Here is a 16,326-nt window from a genome sequence, read left to right on the forward strand (position 1 = left end):
GAGGCAGGAGTTGGCTTTCAGCCGGTCAAAGGCAAAGCGGGCATTCAAAGACGTGGCAAAGAACACGGGACAAGTGCGAAGAGATTAGAACTAACGGGATGAGGGCCGGGGGGGAGGACAGGTGAGGAGTGAAAAGAGCAAACAAGGAATGACAAAAGGGGAAGAAAAAATGCGGGATTGTCCACATCTGTCCTTAGCCTCATTGTGTTGCATATTGTGGTTGGCTGAGGAAGTCTGGGGAAGCTGTTTTGCAGAGTTGTGTACAATATGGTTTTTATGTTTAGTTTTATACTTACTTACTTACTTTACTTTATTCAACAGACTCGTAGTCCACAAAAGCACAACACACAACACATACAAAAACAGATAAAAAAAAAAAAAAAAAGAATTAATAAATAGAATTATAGAAATGTAGGAGATAAAGATGGATGGGATAGGTGGACCATGAAAATATAGATTCAAGCCTGTGTGAAAGTGGTGAAAGCAGGATGTTGGCTTTTCTGAAAGTCCTAACCAGGCTGGATCACTGTTTGAAACAGCTTGGGAATAAGTGCTTTGATAATATCTTTTGTTTGATAGTAATCAGTGATAATTTACAAAGAAAATGGGTTTTTGGGGAGGCTAAATGAAGCCCCACAGATTAGAGTCTAAACTTGTGGTGGACCTGATTGGGAGTTCAGTCATGTGGTTGACTTCCTGATAACAGAGGTTCGGTTTCATGTACGGTTTACTTGTTCTCTGACGACCGCCACAAACCCTCCATGTTTGCTGTCCCTCCCCCACAACAGCTGGGCCACAGGAGACTGGGGACCCTGCAGCCGCTCATGTGGAGGAGGCCAACAGACCAGGACTCTGCGCTGCCTGAGGAAGGTGACCTACCAGAGGGAGGAGGGGGTGGCGCTCTCCCTCTGCCCCGTCATCTCTCCTGCCCAGGTCCAGCCATGCCACACACAGGCCTGCCCACCAGAGTGGAGCACTGGATCCTGGTCACAGGTGGGTTTGTTGAAGCATTAGAACACGGCAAACTTTTTAATGCATTTTTGCACAGATCTTAAAGTCAAATCCCATTAACTCTGGTGATTGAATTTTAGACTGCAGATTTTCTTACCACAACTCACGATCCTTACTGATTAAACACCGTATTCTTTTAACTCAGTTTTTGTCAACAAATTGCCAACCAGTTTCAATCATTTGCCTTTAAATATACAGTATATGCTTACTAATGATTAGCACTCAAGCAACATCACCAAATACCTCTAACAACTGAAATCTCGAAGAAATAAATGCAAACATTTTATTCTTCTTGTTGGGTGTGATTAAATATGACTTTTGCGAGGACAATATAGAGCAACATGCAGGAACAGCCTAACAAAACTAAAATGTGGCCACAATTTTTTAAAGTGCGTTGAAAAAAATGTTTTAATCAGAACAAGAATGTGTTTGCTTTGTCTCTTTCTTGTTAGTTGTTAGTTTGTTGACTATATTTTATGTGACTCTTGGGCTAAAACACAGAGCTAGATTTGCAAATCTGGAGGAGATTAAAGTTAAGAAGAGGCACTCTCGCCGTCACAAAGTAAAACCAATGCTCTGCTGCCCTCTGCTGGATAAGTGGAAAGCACTGAAAGAAAATCTCAGACCTTTCATAATATACATAGGATAAACTTTTAGAACTTTATATTGTACCCACTTTAAAAAATGTTTTTTTTTTATAACAGTTTAATCTTGTTTTTGCACAATTTGCAGAAAATAATTTCCATCAGTGATCCAATACTTCTTATTTTGTGGGCAACATGAATTAGGAACAAATGTTTTAGTTTGCATGTATTATTGTAAAATGAGTACTCATTAGTGCTTTCTATTTATATTATTTAAGCTTATTATCTGCTTAGACTATTTACATTTCCAGATATTAACTAATTACACATTTAAGTGCTGGAAAGGCTGTTCTTGCACTGATGAGCCTCGCTTGGCTCATTCTTCTGTCTACAACATTAACAGCCTGACAGCACATCTGATAGCTTGACAACTGTCGGAGAACGATTAGCCTCCTTGAGCGGCACAATTCAGATATTTGGCTGTCACTCAGCCATCCATCTTTGGGACGCTCGTGTTGCGAGCTCGCACTGTTTTCTAACACAAGTTCAGTTGGCGGTCACGCAGAGGCGAGGCCAGGCTCCCCCGAAAAGATCAATTGGAGCTTTCAGTGACAAGAGGACAACTGGGATGCATGCAGTTGTGCATGTTGATGTGCAGGCGCGTGTGTGTGTGTGTCTGTCTTTTGTCTGATTAATGAATGGGGCGCTGTCGGATAAACGGCCCCGCCGGCTGCGGTCGTCAGTCCCAGCGGAGCAGTTTGACTCTGTTGTCCGTCTCTGTGCAGTTCATGTGGAGTTTACAGCAGCTCGGCCTCCAGTTGGTTGACATGCTGATGGGGTCACATTCATCTCAGAGCTATTGGTTTATTGTATTTCCTGATTGGCCATAATGTGTTGCCATCAGAGCCAATGACCTTCTGTTTAGTCATCCAGCATGTGGCGAATAACAAGTGCATTCTCTGCGTCTGCTCCAAGGATTTCACCTCCGTTAACATGACCTGGAGCTTAAACGGGATGGAAATTCAAGGATAAAAGAATGAGAAAGCACTCAAAGTTACAGGGAATGAGCACACATTTATGATTTCATCTGTGTAGAGTCATTAAATCTTTGCTTAATGCATCACTAATGTCCTCGGGAGCTTCTGTGTCTTTGACGTTTGCTTCGTAATGATTTCATCTGCTTCCTTCCCGTTGCCTCTCAGTGCTCCAAATCCTGCGGCCGTGGCCTGAGGAAGCGGAGCGTGTTCTGCCGCAGCACAGATCCGGGGGCCAAAGCAGTGGTGGTGCCCGACAGCATGTGCAGGCAGCACCACAGACCGAAAGCCCAAGAGACATGTGTCCTGCGGCGCTGCCCCAGGAACGAGAAGCTGCAGTGGATCCCCACACCCTGGGGAGAGGTAAGCTGAGAAAAAAGGACTCAAGAGAAATAGAAAAGAAGGAGTCATGGCAAAGCACTTTGTCTTGTTTTTTGTTTTTTTGGTATTAGTTCTTTGTTTTGCTCTAAATGGAGAAGTAATGGTATCACACAGAAATATTTGCAGCTTCGATGGCAGCTCCTTAGAATGAAGAGAATACAGCATCATTCTTCCATTTTCATAAACATTTATCTGTTCATCACGTGAGAAAGTCATCACAGAAAAGAGGAATCAGTTTCCCCTCTTGCAGCTCCAGTAAATTAATGCGCAAACCGTCGCTTCACTTGGAGCTATCATTAGTGCTCAGCTTTACGTCCTCACTACGAGCCCGCTGAAAGTAAGGCTGGTGACGACACAAACTGAGCTGGAAGTAAAGACAAATCGTCACGCAGATAAAAAGCAGCGCACAATCAGTGTTTTACTTGACTGCTGTTTGATCACTTCCTGTTTATTTATTCTAATCAAGCCAAAGGGATGTTTCCCATTTCCTTTTTAGAACACTGTTAATTGGTTTCCAGTTCAATGAGGTTATTTTTGTCATCGTGGCAGGAAAAACGCTGCTGTAATAATTGAGCTGACTAGATGAGTAATCGTCTAATTGTAATAAATAATGAACATAATGAGTAATCAATGATGGCGTTAGTTTTTAATTGCAGATTAAAAGCACCCATCACTGCACAACACTAATGCTTATTACATTTATGATAAACTGTGCTGGTTTTTGAAGTCTTAGTGGTATTTGGCTGCCTAATTGATCCTTATTGTACTGAAAACATCATATTAGTGAGAATTTGTCAGGATAATTATTTATCAGTCCAAATCAATGACTATGAAGTATTCTGAAACATTGCAGCATCTTCAAAATATTTTTTTCCACATGGTTAAACTCAGGCATAAATGTACCAAAGAACATTTCGTAAAGTCAGGAATTCTTTTTTAGCCTTAAATTAAACACATAAATACTCTTAGTATTCTTCAGTCTTCAGGTAGCCTAAAGTTGTGTTTGGGTTCTCACCACCATGTGTCACGTAATATTTAATGCACTACCACCTCAGCTCATCTCTTCACTAAAGCAGCATTTTACTTTAGCCAACAGGAGTCTGACCAATCACACGAGAGTTGTCAGACGCCACACATGAAAAATGTTCTGCCCAGATGATCTGTTGAAAACAAGATGCATGGACTCCCAAACCAGGGCTGCAAGACAAAAAAAATGACGTCATTGTTTTCTCAAATTCCTGGGAGAGAGGGAACAATTTTCTTAGTTTTGGCTGAGGATGTTTCAGCCTTGAGGCTGTGACTGTCAGGGTAAAATAAACCAGCGAAGAGCTTAATTAGAACCAAAAAGGTAAGTTACCTGTGACCTTTGTGCCTGGCCCTGTTTTATACAGTGTGTGTTCAAAAGATTCTCTATTTAGAGAGTTTTTAAAAAATCAAAGAAAGAACGAACAAAACATATTCATAATTTTACACATTTATTTAAAAAAACAAAACAAAACAAGTGTGTAGGAGATGGATGAACAACTCTAAAGAAGCAAAAACAACACAGATGTGAACTCCCAGGATGAAAATTTACTGTGATGCTTCAGTGATTAGACCTTCATCAGACAAGCAGTTTTCAACAATTAGAATCCATCTTAACAAAGAAGTGCTTTTGAGAGTTTGGCCAATCACATCTAAACATCATAAAGATGTAAAATGCGACAAATTATTCACAGTAATCACACAAAAACAGTTACAAGCATATTCATAAGGGAGAGAAAACTAAACAACAATAAAACCAAAAGCCCTTGTGAATGTTTTTGAAATGCAGCTATATAGCTAGTGGGTTTTCTACCCTTTTGAAGAACAAACTAGTTTAAAGTTTCTCAAAAACTTTAATGAATTCTTGAAAGTAGATTCCTCGAATGAATTCATACCACCTGCCGTCTTGCTTGCCAAAGTTTTAAACAGATGTTGCACGATCTGTTTGTGCTCATATTATGAGTTAGGGATAAGTCTCAGCCACCACACCAAGTTTTAGTTAATGTCTGAGTTACATCCATCTTAAATCAGGCTAAATCCAAAGGTTAAATCAGCTGAAAATCTACATCTAATGATTTCTTTCAGGGAATTTTAATAAAATCTATCCAGCATTAAAATCTAGTCACAAGATAGTTTGCTAACAGACAGACAAGACAAACTAGCACAGACAATAAGACTGGACTTAAACAGGGAACATGGAAAATGGACTTGATGTAAAGTAAAGATACAGTATATTTTGCATGAATAAAATAAGTGTGAAATAAACTGAATGTATGAATGAAACAAAGTTGTTTAAAATTATGACCCTGATCTATTTACTAAGCTTTGCATCACACAGTTCACTGTCAACTAGAAGCACTCAGAGAGCAAACCTCTGCTAAGGCCATAAAAAAAAATAAAAAAAATTGGAAGACCTGGACCCAAATCACCACCAAAATTGAACCACTTGTATTTTATTTTATTTTTTGCGACAACCTCAATGTTTCTTGAAAATTTAATCAAAATCTGTTCAGTAGTTTTCAAGTAATCGTCATTTGATTGCTTGATTTTATTATTAAATAAAAAGACAATAATCTGGTTCATGTGGTCATACTTGAGTTGATTTAGAAAACGGATGTAATTGTTGGAATGCCCTTAACCTCTGACCTACGTCAATGTAAGCACACAGCTAAGAAACTCTGACATTTTGCCCAAAATAGGTAACATGGACTTAGTAGCTGTTTTAGCTGAATACTACCAATGTCTCTGGGATGAAATTGTTCAGATAAATCTCTTGAAAAGTGCAGGCACATACCACTTATCATATATAAAGACTGAAAAATTCTTGGTAAAGCATAGCATTTTTTGCTCGATTACTGCGATGATAAGTGAGCTTGTGGTGTCTGCAGCCACAGGAAGCCTCCGCAGCTCCTACACACACTCACAGAGTTCATTTTCTAAAAATTGTCCCTCCTGCCTGCGCTCTGTTTTAGTGCTCCAGGTCTTGTGGCTCAGGCATCCAGAGACGAGAGCTTCGCTGTGGGGAGAGGGACACACGGGGAGGGTATGTGCTTTCAGCTCCACGCCAAGGCATCCATCACACTTTAAAACGCCGGCTTAGACACTTCAGACCCCACTGTGTCATCTGTGTGCTGTCCTCTGAATCATATTTTCTATGTTTTCAAATGGGAATCCCTGTAGGAGCAGTAATTTTGAGCAGACACCGTATCTACTCTCACACAGGTATGTGGAGTACCCCATACGGAGGTGCAGGAATATGGCCAAACTTTTGCTGGATCTTCAGCAAGTCTGCAACAGAGGTCCGTGCCCAGAGCTCCCACAGGTGGTTCCTGGCAGAACAACCTCCAACACTGTGGTTTCAGGCTGGTACGCCTCTCCCTGGCAGCAGGTACATCTGTCCATGCTTTCACCCCAAACTGTGAACTTCAGTCATTGTTGGAACTCATAGTGTATTCCAGCTGAAAATCTACCTGAATAGAAATTTTTTCCTGTTCTATTATAACAGCTGTTCTATGTATGACCCATTCTTTTAAAGCAGTCAATTAATTTCAATTTTGTTCGAAAAATGCAGAAAAGAGTTGTTGGAATGAGGAGATTATTCTTTTGCACAAGTAAAATCAACCCTTTTTTTCTGGTCTATGGCCTATAAATGTAAATCTCATTCAGACTAACACAGATTAAAATCTTATAGGGGAACTCGTATCAACTCCCTGTACGCAAACCAGAGTGAACAAACTAGGGTTGGGCAATTGCACAAATATTTCAGTCATCAGCCATTGGTGTCCATTGGCGATAGTTTTTTTTTTTTTCTTTTTGGAAGAACAATATTTTTCTCTTTTTTTTTTAGTCCATTTATTTTGCCTTTCAAGAGTTTTCACCTGTAAATGAATTTACAATTCAAATCCTGGGCCCATTGTAATGCAGTCTGATTGTGTGCAGTCAACCTCATCCATTTTCAGCGAGCAACACCTCCGACTTTTTGTCAGGTGTCGGTTCAAGCTGCAGACAGACTGACAGCAGCCCGTGCGGCTGTCAGACACTGCTGGCGTTTTATTGCTCAGCAAAGATCGACATGAATTATTTGTTTAAATTAGCATCGGTTTTGGTGAAAAATAATCATAATCAAGACATTATCCTGCAGGTTACAACTTGCAAAAACATTGTGTGCTGTGTCAGTAATTTCATCAGGTTAAAACCTGACCACATGTCTGTTCTCGGTGTGATAAATCTGTCATATTTCTTGTCAAAATTTAAATAAGTTTTTGTTTTAAAACCAATGTTATCAGTGACTTGATTTCAAAATTTTAGCTAATCGCCCAAACTTAAAAACATACATTGTCTTTTTAGAATCTAACTGATGTGCATGGCTGTCATAAACAACCAGTTATTTCCTATTCTGCAGGTTTCATGATTGGTCGGCACTTACTGGGCTTAGGTTTAACTCAGGCTAAACAAATATCATTCAACGTATGTTCTCCTACTTTGTGAGAACTGCTGAAGACAAGTTCACATATATTTATTTTTCACTTTGCTGGTCTCATTATCTCAACATATGTTTGTAAACTTGGCCAAACCTACTGAACATCAGACACAAGACCATGTTCATCCACTGTATTATTGTCTCTGGAACCTGGGGGGGTAGAACTTAGTTCTTAGCCAGCAGCGTAGTAACAACTACAGGGAATGGGTCTCAGATTAAATCCAGAAGTTTCACACTCTTTCAGAGCCTCTTTGAGGTAAGGTTGTGTGGCCTATCTGTTGCATCATCTATTATGCAGAAAGTCTTAGGAGTAACCTCTTATAGCACAGCATCTCATTCTGCTTGATCCTGCATGTTTCGACCGGAGACGATATCTCCTGACAACTTGCTGGAGGGTGAAAACATGCTGCTTGGGATACTTGGATTTATAAGCTCTTTGTCTCTGCAGTTTTTTTTTCCCCCTTCACCCCAACCCCTCTTGACAGTGTTCCTTTCATGACAAATCTTTTTCACTCTATGTGCTTCAGAGTTTCATTTTGTCCTGTTTGTATCTCTGTAGCTCCCTTGTTAATTGCCTCCCCGTGCTTCACGTTCATTTGTTCTCGTCTCTCTGCCACTTTCCTCCTGACGCTTAGTGCTCCGTGTCCTGTGGAGGAGGGGTTCAGACTCGAACCTTCCAGTGTCTCCTGCAAGGTCGCCCTGCAGCCGGCTGCCTGCCTCACCAGAGGCCCGTCACTTCAAGGGCGTGCAACACACACTTCTGTTCCGCTGCTCCCCCAGCTCCGGCACAGCGGCTCAGCAACCGCATCACAGCTGCTGGATCAACACCGAAAGGTGAAGTCCTCGTGGGGAAAAGACAAATTTATCTAACTTCAGTTTGCACGTCTTGTTTTCGTTCGAGGTTTATGCTGACGCTCATGAAGTCCTCTAAGAAAAGCAGCTAAAATTAGTTTTACATTTTCTGTATTGATTTGCGCAGTTGTCAGATTTTATTATAAATGACTGATTTCTCCTCCAGAACCCCCCATAAAACTTAGTTTTTTTAGTGAAATAGCTCCGAAACCGTTACAGTAAATCTTAATTATAACCAATAACTACTAAGTTGGTATTGTACAGGGACCAGTGTTTAGCAAAAGCAACTACTATACACACAATGGTATTTTTATCCTAAGCTAATTTGCAATGCTTATATTGTGCTAACTTTGCAAATGTTTCAGCGTTTTCAACTAGATCAATGCTTGGAGTTTTTGCGTGCTAGTGCAGAAACATATACTGCCTAAGTATTAAAACTAAACTAAGGTAGTAAACAAATTTGTCAAAAAAAACTGGACTCTGATAAAAACAACAATTTAGCCTGCTTATAAGCATAAAACACCAAAGTCTTAGGTTAATCTCTTCATCAGCAAAATAATAACACAACAAAAACCAGACAGGCTGCCAAATGTTTTCACTCACTCTATTACCACCCTTTTAGTTATTAATAAATAACCAAATACTCTGCAATGGACTAGCGATGTCAGGATGTACCCCACCTTTCACTCATTGACTGCTATTTCTATCGCCTCCCTGTGACTCTGAACATGATTAAGCAGGTATAAAAAATAGATAGATGTATAACCTAAGTGACTGTAGCCTTTAGACACTTTTTACTCATTTTAATTTGTGTAATTTGTTAGCCATTCTGATAGCAAAGCTGAGCAGTTAGTGAATGCTCGGATTCAACAATAATCTTCATAAAACTCGCAGCTTGTCTAAGCTATCCCACGCTTTTGTTTTCTCTGTAGATGAACCCTGCGTTGACCACTTCAGCTGGTGCCACTTGGTTCCCCAACATGGTGTTTGTAACCATAAGTTCTATGGGCAGCAGTGCTGTAAGTCCTGCTCCAGCAGGAAACCATAGAGCCGTGACACCTCTGAGTCTGCGGCGTGTGGCTTCTGAAGGAAACACAGCCACAGGTTGCTCAACACACACACACAGAACTGCGTCCGAGAATGTGTGTTTTCCTCCTGGAGTACTTGACCGTTGCGTTTTGTGAAGAAGTAAAAGAAAGAATGCGTGGACTCTGTTGAAGAGAACGGTGTGGCTGCTGACGTCCCTCTGCGAAGGCGGTGTCACCAAGTCCCTGATTGCATTTAAACTTGAGAAACAGTAAAAACCCCCATCTGAAGACGTTGTTGATGTAATATATATGTATTGTCATTTTGATGAGTTTTTTCCTTTTGAAACCTCTGAACCTAGAAAGCCATCATAAGAACAAAAAAAAAGACTTAGTGCTTAGCTTCTTTATATGTTGTACATTTAAAGGCATCTGGTTTGACATGCCTTTTTTAAGTTATTATGGGTCGAGATATCTGATTTGACATTTTGTTCGGGCATGCAGTGAACCAGTCACATGGTTTTTCTGTGTGCTGCAGGTTTGTGCCAGACACCTTTGGATCCATGTGATGAGATTTTAGATGAGGTGTTAGTAATCAGCAATCAGCACTTCTCTTTCACACAATATCTGCTTTCCCTGTTTGTTACTGCTGACTTGCAATAGAACACTTTTTCCCTGTGCATCCCATTCATGAGAATGCAGCGTAAACATGCCTATCTGTGTGGGCAAAAACATTTTATTCAGCTGTGCTGTAATGGTTGTCTTTATCTGTCCTGTATCACTATGGTAAATAACTTGACCATCTTTCTGTCTTTCTTTTCTTCCCTGCATTCTCTCTATCGATTGCAGGCAAAATGAGGTGAATAATGAGCGAGGCTATCTGCAGGCCTTGGGGAGAGGAGAGGAGGGTGAAGAGGGAGAGAAGAGGATGATTGCTGGGAGAGCGTGGGTGCAGTATAGATAGCAAGTGCTTGTTAAGAGAAAACAATGTAGGTTGTGTTCTCCACAGAAGTCTGGTCAAAATGTAGAGCAGGTGGAGCTCGAGATAAGAGATGGCACACTCACAGTCAGTTTGATGTTCACGAAACGTAAAAAAAAAAAACGGTTTGAAGGCTTCACTCCACGCTTGGACGCAGACGTGCGTTCTGCAAGCTGGTTACAAAAACAAAAGCACAGATAATTTTGTGCAGAGCATACATCACGTTTTAAACCCCTCTCACTACCACTGGCTTGGAGTCTGCCAAGCTTTTGGGTGGCTGTATTTCAATTTGACACACTCGCAACATTAAAAATTGCTGCTGAAAGAAGATGCATAGAATTCAGTTTGGGATACTTAATAAGGCTGAGGTTCTGTTTTTTAAACAGTATAAAATACATTTTAAGACAGTTTTTCTACAGATACAAAATATTAATGCAATATGTAATCAAAATTAAGTAAAACACACCAGGTAATGTTAAAATGTTATATAATATGATTCACATTAAATAGATAGGTACTGCTGACAAATTAAAGTGGTAAAATGACGCCTAAATAAAAGGCCATGTTCTGCTTTTGGGGATACTTACTGCCACAGTTTGAGTCCATTTGGTCTCCTTGTGTGAATGATCATTACAAATGAGTTCAAACTTGTTCACTATTATCCAACAATTACACAAGTTTCACTTATTGTACGACAATGTTCTGATCTTTTAATGACTGAATGGGCGAATGGGCTGATTAGTGTGCAGCTCAAATTAAAGCCTAATGAGTCACCAGATTTCAGCTGGAACCAATGAGTACAACCACTAGACAGCGCTTTACATTCTCATCATCAAAAGTCCAAATCACCTTGAACCAATGAGGTTTGGGCCTTACAGGATCACTATCAGAACCCAAGGAATTTGGAAGAATTAGAAGTATGATACATGTGATAAGTCATAGGAATGAAGATCCAAGGTTTCCCAGCTTCTAACAGACGACCCAACTGATTGGGGGACATAAGGTAAACCTCTTCAATAAACATTTTTTACTGGTGGTCCTTTGCTTCATTCAAAAATAAAATAAAGAAAGAAATTTTTGCTCAGGTTTCATTCTGGTTTTAAAAGTAATTTTACAAAAATTTCTAAATGCAGCTGCAACTTTTCTGTGTAGCGTTTGCATGATCTCCCCAAGCATATGTGGGGTTAGGGTTAGCCCTAAAAACCCAAATTTGGTGATAAACAGGACATTCATTTGAGTCTGTGTAGTGAGTTTTAGTTTTATGGTAAAAAATATGCCAAATTGACTGGAGGTTATACGTATACAGAAAGAAACATAAATATTACACAACCTTTAAAGACAAACGTTTAATTGAAAAATCTGCTCGGCCCAACTCAGCTCAACTCAATCTTTATTCACGTGGTATGTTTAAAAACAACATATGTTGACCAAAGTGTCAAACAGTTAAAATAGTAAATACATAACTACAGCAGTATGCAAAATAATATTAATAATGTGCAAAAAAAAAAAAAAAGAAAAAATTATAAAACTGACTGTAAGAATAAATAAAAGTGCAATGCAGAAATCCCACTCAACCTGAATTAAAAGAAGAAAAAGCGCATCTTTAAAGAAGATGTAAAAATATCTAGGGTATGTGCAGATCTAATGTTCAGAGTTTAGGGGATTGGTCAGCTTTGGACTCCATCCTTGCTTTGGGGATCTTAGCTGCATTACTGCCCTCCTGGTAACTTAAGAAATTTGATAACTTTTAGCCCCTTCTCACTGAAACTTTTATAACAAGAAGCATGCTGAGACTTATGCTTACCAAACAGTGTTTTTCCTATCAGTGATTATGCCACCCTTTCTTGCTCGGCAGGAGCTGCGATTGCTCTTTAATCAAACCGTCTGCATGAATCATGGAGCCTGGAATCCTCACGTTGTCTCGGCTGCACGCTGTTTATTGGCATGCTGTGACCCAGACACCACAAGCTGGGGCCCGTGCACAAATATGACAGTTCCACCAACATCCGTACATTTGGAGTGTTTACTGAGCATCGAGCTGATTTTAAAGGTGCACCACTTAGAAGCTTTTCTGATGTGCGTCTGCATGCATGTTTTACACCCTTTCCCAAAAGCATGCCAGTATTTGGTGTATTGATTTTACAAGCTGTCTTAAATCCAGATATGGAGTGTTAACACATATGTACTGTATGTCAAGTCCAATTTTGCTACCTTTCAGTGGGGTAGCAATTTTTTTACGGCCGATCTGATATGAGAATTTCTATTTTTCTCGCATCCTGTTCCAGATGCAGCTCAATTCCCCTCATCGTTATTGGCTTATAATGAAATATTTTGTTTATCTTGGCATGTGGAGTCACACCAACCAGCTATAATACTGCAGCAGAGATATAAAAGACTAGGATTCAAATAAAGACACAGGAATGGAATATGCTTATTTGGTATCCTCACTTGCATTTAAATTGTAACCCATGTGCAGGGAAATGTGTCTGCAGAAGAGCAAATATAGATATAAATTATTTCAACTGATGCTGATTAATGGATATTTAATGGAAAGATATTACTGGTTAAGAATGAGAGGTGTACCAAGTTTAATAAATATTGGTGATTTTATACAATGTCAATTGTCAAAATATTTGGATTATACTGCACTGAAACAGGTTAAAGATTTTGGCATTGATTGAATACAGTGGTGACTGGTTACAGGCAAAAAAGAGAGCAATAGTCACAACACAAATTATGTCATTCTTTAAGAGCTTTGACAAAAACAAGGACTTTTTAATAATGTTGCATTAGTGATACTGATAAAATGTGTATTACCTACAATTACTGAGCATCAGGCCTTTTATTTTTTAAATCACCAGAAATGTTTGTGAAATGCTGCCATTAAAATATATTCAGCTAAAAGTGAATAAAGGTTAGCTGTTTTTCTGTTGTTTTCTATTTACCTCAGAAACTGAAACTCAGATCTGGGAATAATGTTCAGACAAACTGTCGGATTTGCCAATTGTGATCAGTGACCAGGCCAATGTATTTCTCTGCATTGTAAGCATTCAAACCCTGTAGCAATACTGTTTATTAGTTTTTGGACAGTACTTTGTGTGTGACCAATTTACTGAGATCCAATGCAACAGAGGTAAAAACAAAAACAAAAACAAAACTATTACTGCAGCTATAAGAATTTTTTATACAAAGTCAGCCATATTGGAATTTGAGGTTGGGGGTTTGTCAGGAACCTTCTACTTTCCAAGTCAGATTTATATATTTGGGGGCCTTCTGCTTGATTTTTCCAAATTGTAAACTGGAAATTCCAATTTAGGAAATCACAGTTTGACTGTCAATAAGTAGCTACCAAGCCTGGAAGCTAATTTTTTAGCTTCCTCATGCTTGGATTAGTCTCTCCAAACTCCACTCGATGAGTTTTATTTTACACCTTATTTAGGATTAAAAAGAAACCAGCAAGACAATGATAGAAGGAGTTTCAGGCTTTTGTGAGAGACCATTTGGACTCGTAACTAAAAAGGGTCCATCAATCGGTTCCTATTTGTTCCCAATTCTACAACGTTATTCTAACATTGGTATTCTGCAAATGTCTGTTATCAGTTGAGGGCTAACTCATCATACATGTTTTCAGATCTGCTTTAACTACTTGTTTTTACACATCTAAAGTCAAAGAAGTACATACGCTAACCACCTTTGGGAAACTGGGTCACAGCACACCAAGGTAAAGTAGATAGCTTGGTCTGTCAACTCCAAAATAGGCCTGTCTTTCTTAATGCATTCCCTAGCCAGGCTGATCGATGCAGGTATTTCTTTCCTGATTTCAACATGCTCTTCAGGTCTATCCCTCCTCTTTTTTCCAGTTGGCAAGGCCCCATTCGTTGTCGGTCCAGCTGTAAGTCAGGGCCGGTTGTTATTTCCAGCTTTGACATTCCTCCACTAGCGGTCTGTCAAGCAGCCTGGCTAAGAATGTCGTTTGTGTGCTCTTGGCGTGCAGTGAACCTTGATAGGACCCTTCACAACTGACAGTCAGCCTAATCACATCTTAACAGAGTACCATCTCAGTGTCTCTGCATGTATGTGCATGTGTGTGTGTGTGTGTGTGCTTGAATTGAGAGAAAGTGAGAGTGATCTCTCCATTTCTTGCAGGGCTTACTCTGAGGGCAGTCTTCACAAGTGAGAGCTGTCATATTTTAACGTCACCTCTGCCATAAGTACTTGTGTATCAGACAGAGTTCACTGGGCACGTGCCCACACACATAAAGATAGCTGACACACACACACACACACACGCCTATTCTTTTTGTTTCATCTCACACCGCTTTATGGTGTGCACTGAGGATCCCGGGGTATTGGCGGGACTTTTAGGGGTGTGCGGCAGAGCGAGAGTCGCAGTGTGGGGCTCGTTAGTTGCTGCCAGGCGTCTCCTCCAACATTAAGAGATGCGCCCCTCACAGATCTCCGTGATTAAGGGATCAGAAGACGAGTTTCAGCTCTGCGTCAAGAAAAGGCCGCTCTTTGTGTCTCTGTCACACTGGATGATTTAGGAGTCAGGCAAAGACTCTTGGATCACCTGTTCACACCTTACTAAACCTCCTTAGCTCTGGTGAACCTTTCCCTGAAAGCCTTGCCCATTACATGCTCCCAGCCTGCCTGCTCTCATTAGCCTCGCCTGCAGTCCGTCTTCACCTTCTTTTGTTGCTGTTTGCAGCATCCTCCTCACATCATTTCTCGCACTGTCCTCTGAGTCCCAGACTTTTTTAACTCACCTGTTTTCACACCTTTCATTTCTTATTTTCCTTCCTTTCTTTTGTAAAATAATAATAAAAAACCCAAAGAAACATATAGTGTTTGGTTTTTGGAGAACCCAAATCATTTTTGTGGGTATCCTCCGGTGGTCAAACACCACTGTTCTGGTGTTAATGTAAGTCTTTAAATTCAAATTTAAAGGAACTAGTAACTTCTCTTAGCAGTCTTTTGGCGCTTATAGAGGCAAACCTCACTCTTTGATAACCCAGTCCGATGAAGGATAGCTGATTATTAGAACATTCTGTAAATATTCTTAATTATTGTAATGCAGCAGAAGCTGCAGGAACACCACTCCTGCAAAACGTAGTCCACCTGCTCCCTTTTTCCTCTATCTTCTATGACTATATCATAAACTTCAGCTTTTTTCTGTTTGTTTATTTTTTCTTTTCTAATGAAACCATAGTCCATCTCATGCTCCTTCTCTGGAACATCAAGGTGCTTTTTTGAGCATCTCTCTTCAGATCTATCGGGTAAAAAGCTTTTACTTAGCACATTTTCTCTTCCAAGCTATGAATATTATTGATCTGTGTGTTTACAGCATCTCTCTCTCATCTATCTTCCTTTGAGTGGTGGATTCTCATCATTTTCCCCTGAAATGTAAGAATTGATCAGGATCCTATGGGCCCCGCAGGCACCAGCTGCTGCCGTGCCCACCTGCCTGTTAACCTTTGTGCCCTTGAGGAAACAGCATCAGAGAGGCCGAAAACGAAACCGAGCTCCTATTTGTGTCCTTCTCCTGGTTATATACGCTCCCATTGTGTTTGTGTGTGAATTAATCAACTTAAGCCTCATCCATTTCCTTCCCAGCAGCTGACGCCTGAACCCCACCTTCCACCCTCCCAAACCCTCCCCAGAGATGCATTGCTTTGCATTCCATCATCTCAGAAATACAGAGCCGTGTTTACTATATACGGGCGCAGTTATCCACCCATGCACACAAGCTGCCTCGGAAACAATATTGTCCCCTTTGAAAGAGCTCCTTGTGAGGCGAATGTGAGAGAGAACAGTGAACAGTTTTATATCTGATCACTAGAGGGCAGTGCTCACTCATTAATTCCACTTTGTTTTGTACTTTGTCTTCATCCACCTCCTATTTTAAATGCAAATGACAAAAAAACTACCATAAACAAAGAACAAAAGCTAAATAAAT

The 16,326-nt window shown here is 40.1% G+C and overlaps 1 protein-coding gene across 2 annotated transcripts in view; it reads left to right on the plus strand.

The window, feature by feature from the left end:
* adamts18 (ADAM metallopeptidase with thrombospondin type 1 motif, 18) overlaps positions 1-11,890 on the plus strand; it is a 49,283-nt gene extending 37,393 nt beyond the window's left edge. For both annotated transcript variants that reach the window (XM_017425900.2, XM_017425901.2), the window contains 6 exons: positions 789-993; positions 2,798-2,992; positions 6,007-6,077; positions 6,257-6,422; positions 8,150-8,348; positions 9,299-11,890. In XM_017425900.2, the coding sequence (XP_017281389.1) occupies positions 789-993; positions 2,798-2,992; positions 6,007-6,077; positions 6,257-6,422; positions 8,150-8,348; positions 9,299-9,414 (952 nt within the window). In that variant the 3' untranslated portion in view covers positions 9,415-11,890. The remainder of the gene's footprint in view (positions 1-788; positions 994-2,797; positions 2,993-6,006; positions 6,078-6,256; positions 6,423-8,149; positions 8,349-9,298) is intronic.
* Positions 11,891-16,326: the final 4,436 nt, after the last annotated feature.

Source organism: Kryptolebias marmoratus, linkage group LG15 (assembly GCF_001649575.2).
Source record: "Kryptolebias marmoratus isolate JLee-2015 linkage group LG15, ASM164957v2, whole genome shotgun sequence".
Taxonomy (NCBI): Eukaryota; Metazoa; Chordata; class Actinopteri; order Cyprinodontiformes; family Rivulidae; genus Kryptolebias; species Kryptolebias marmoratus.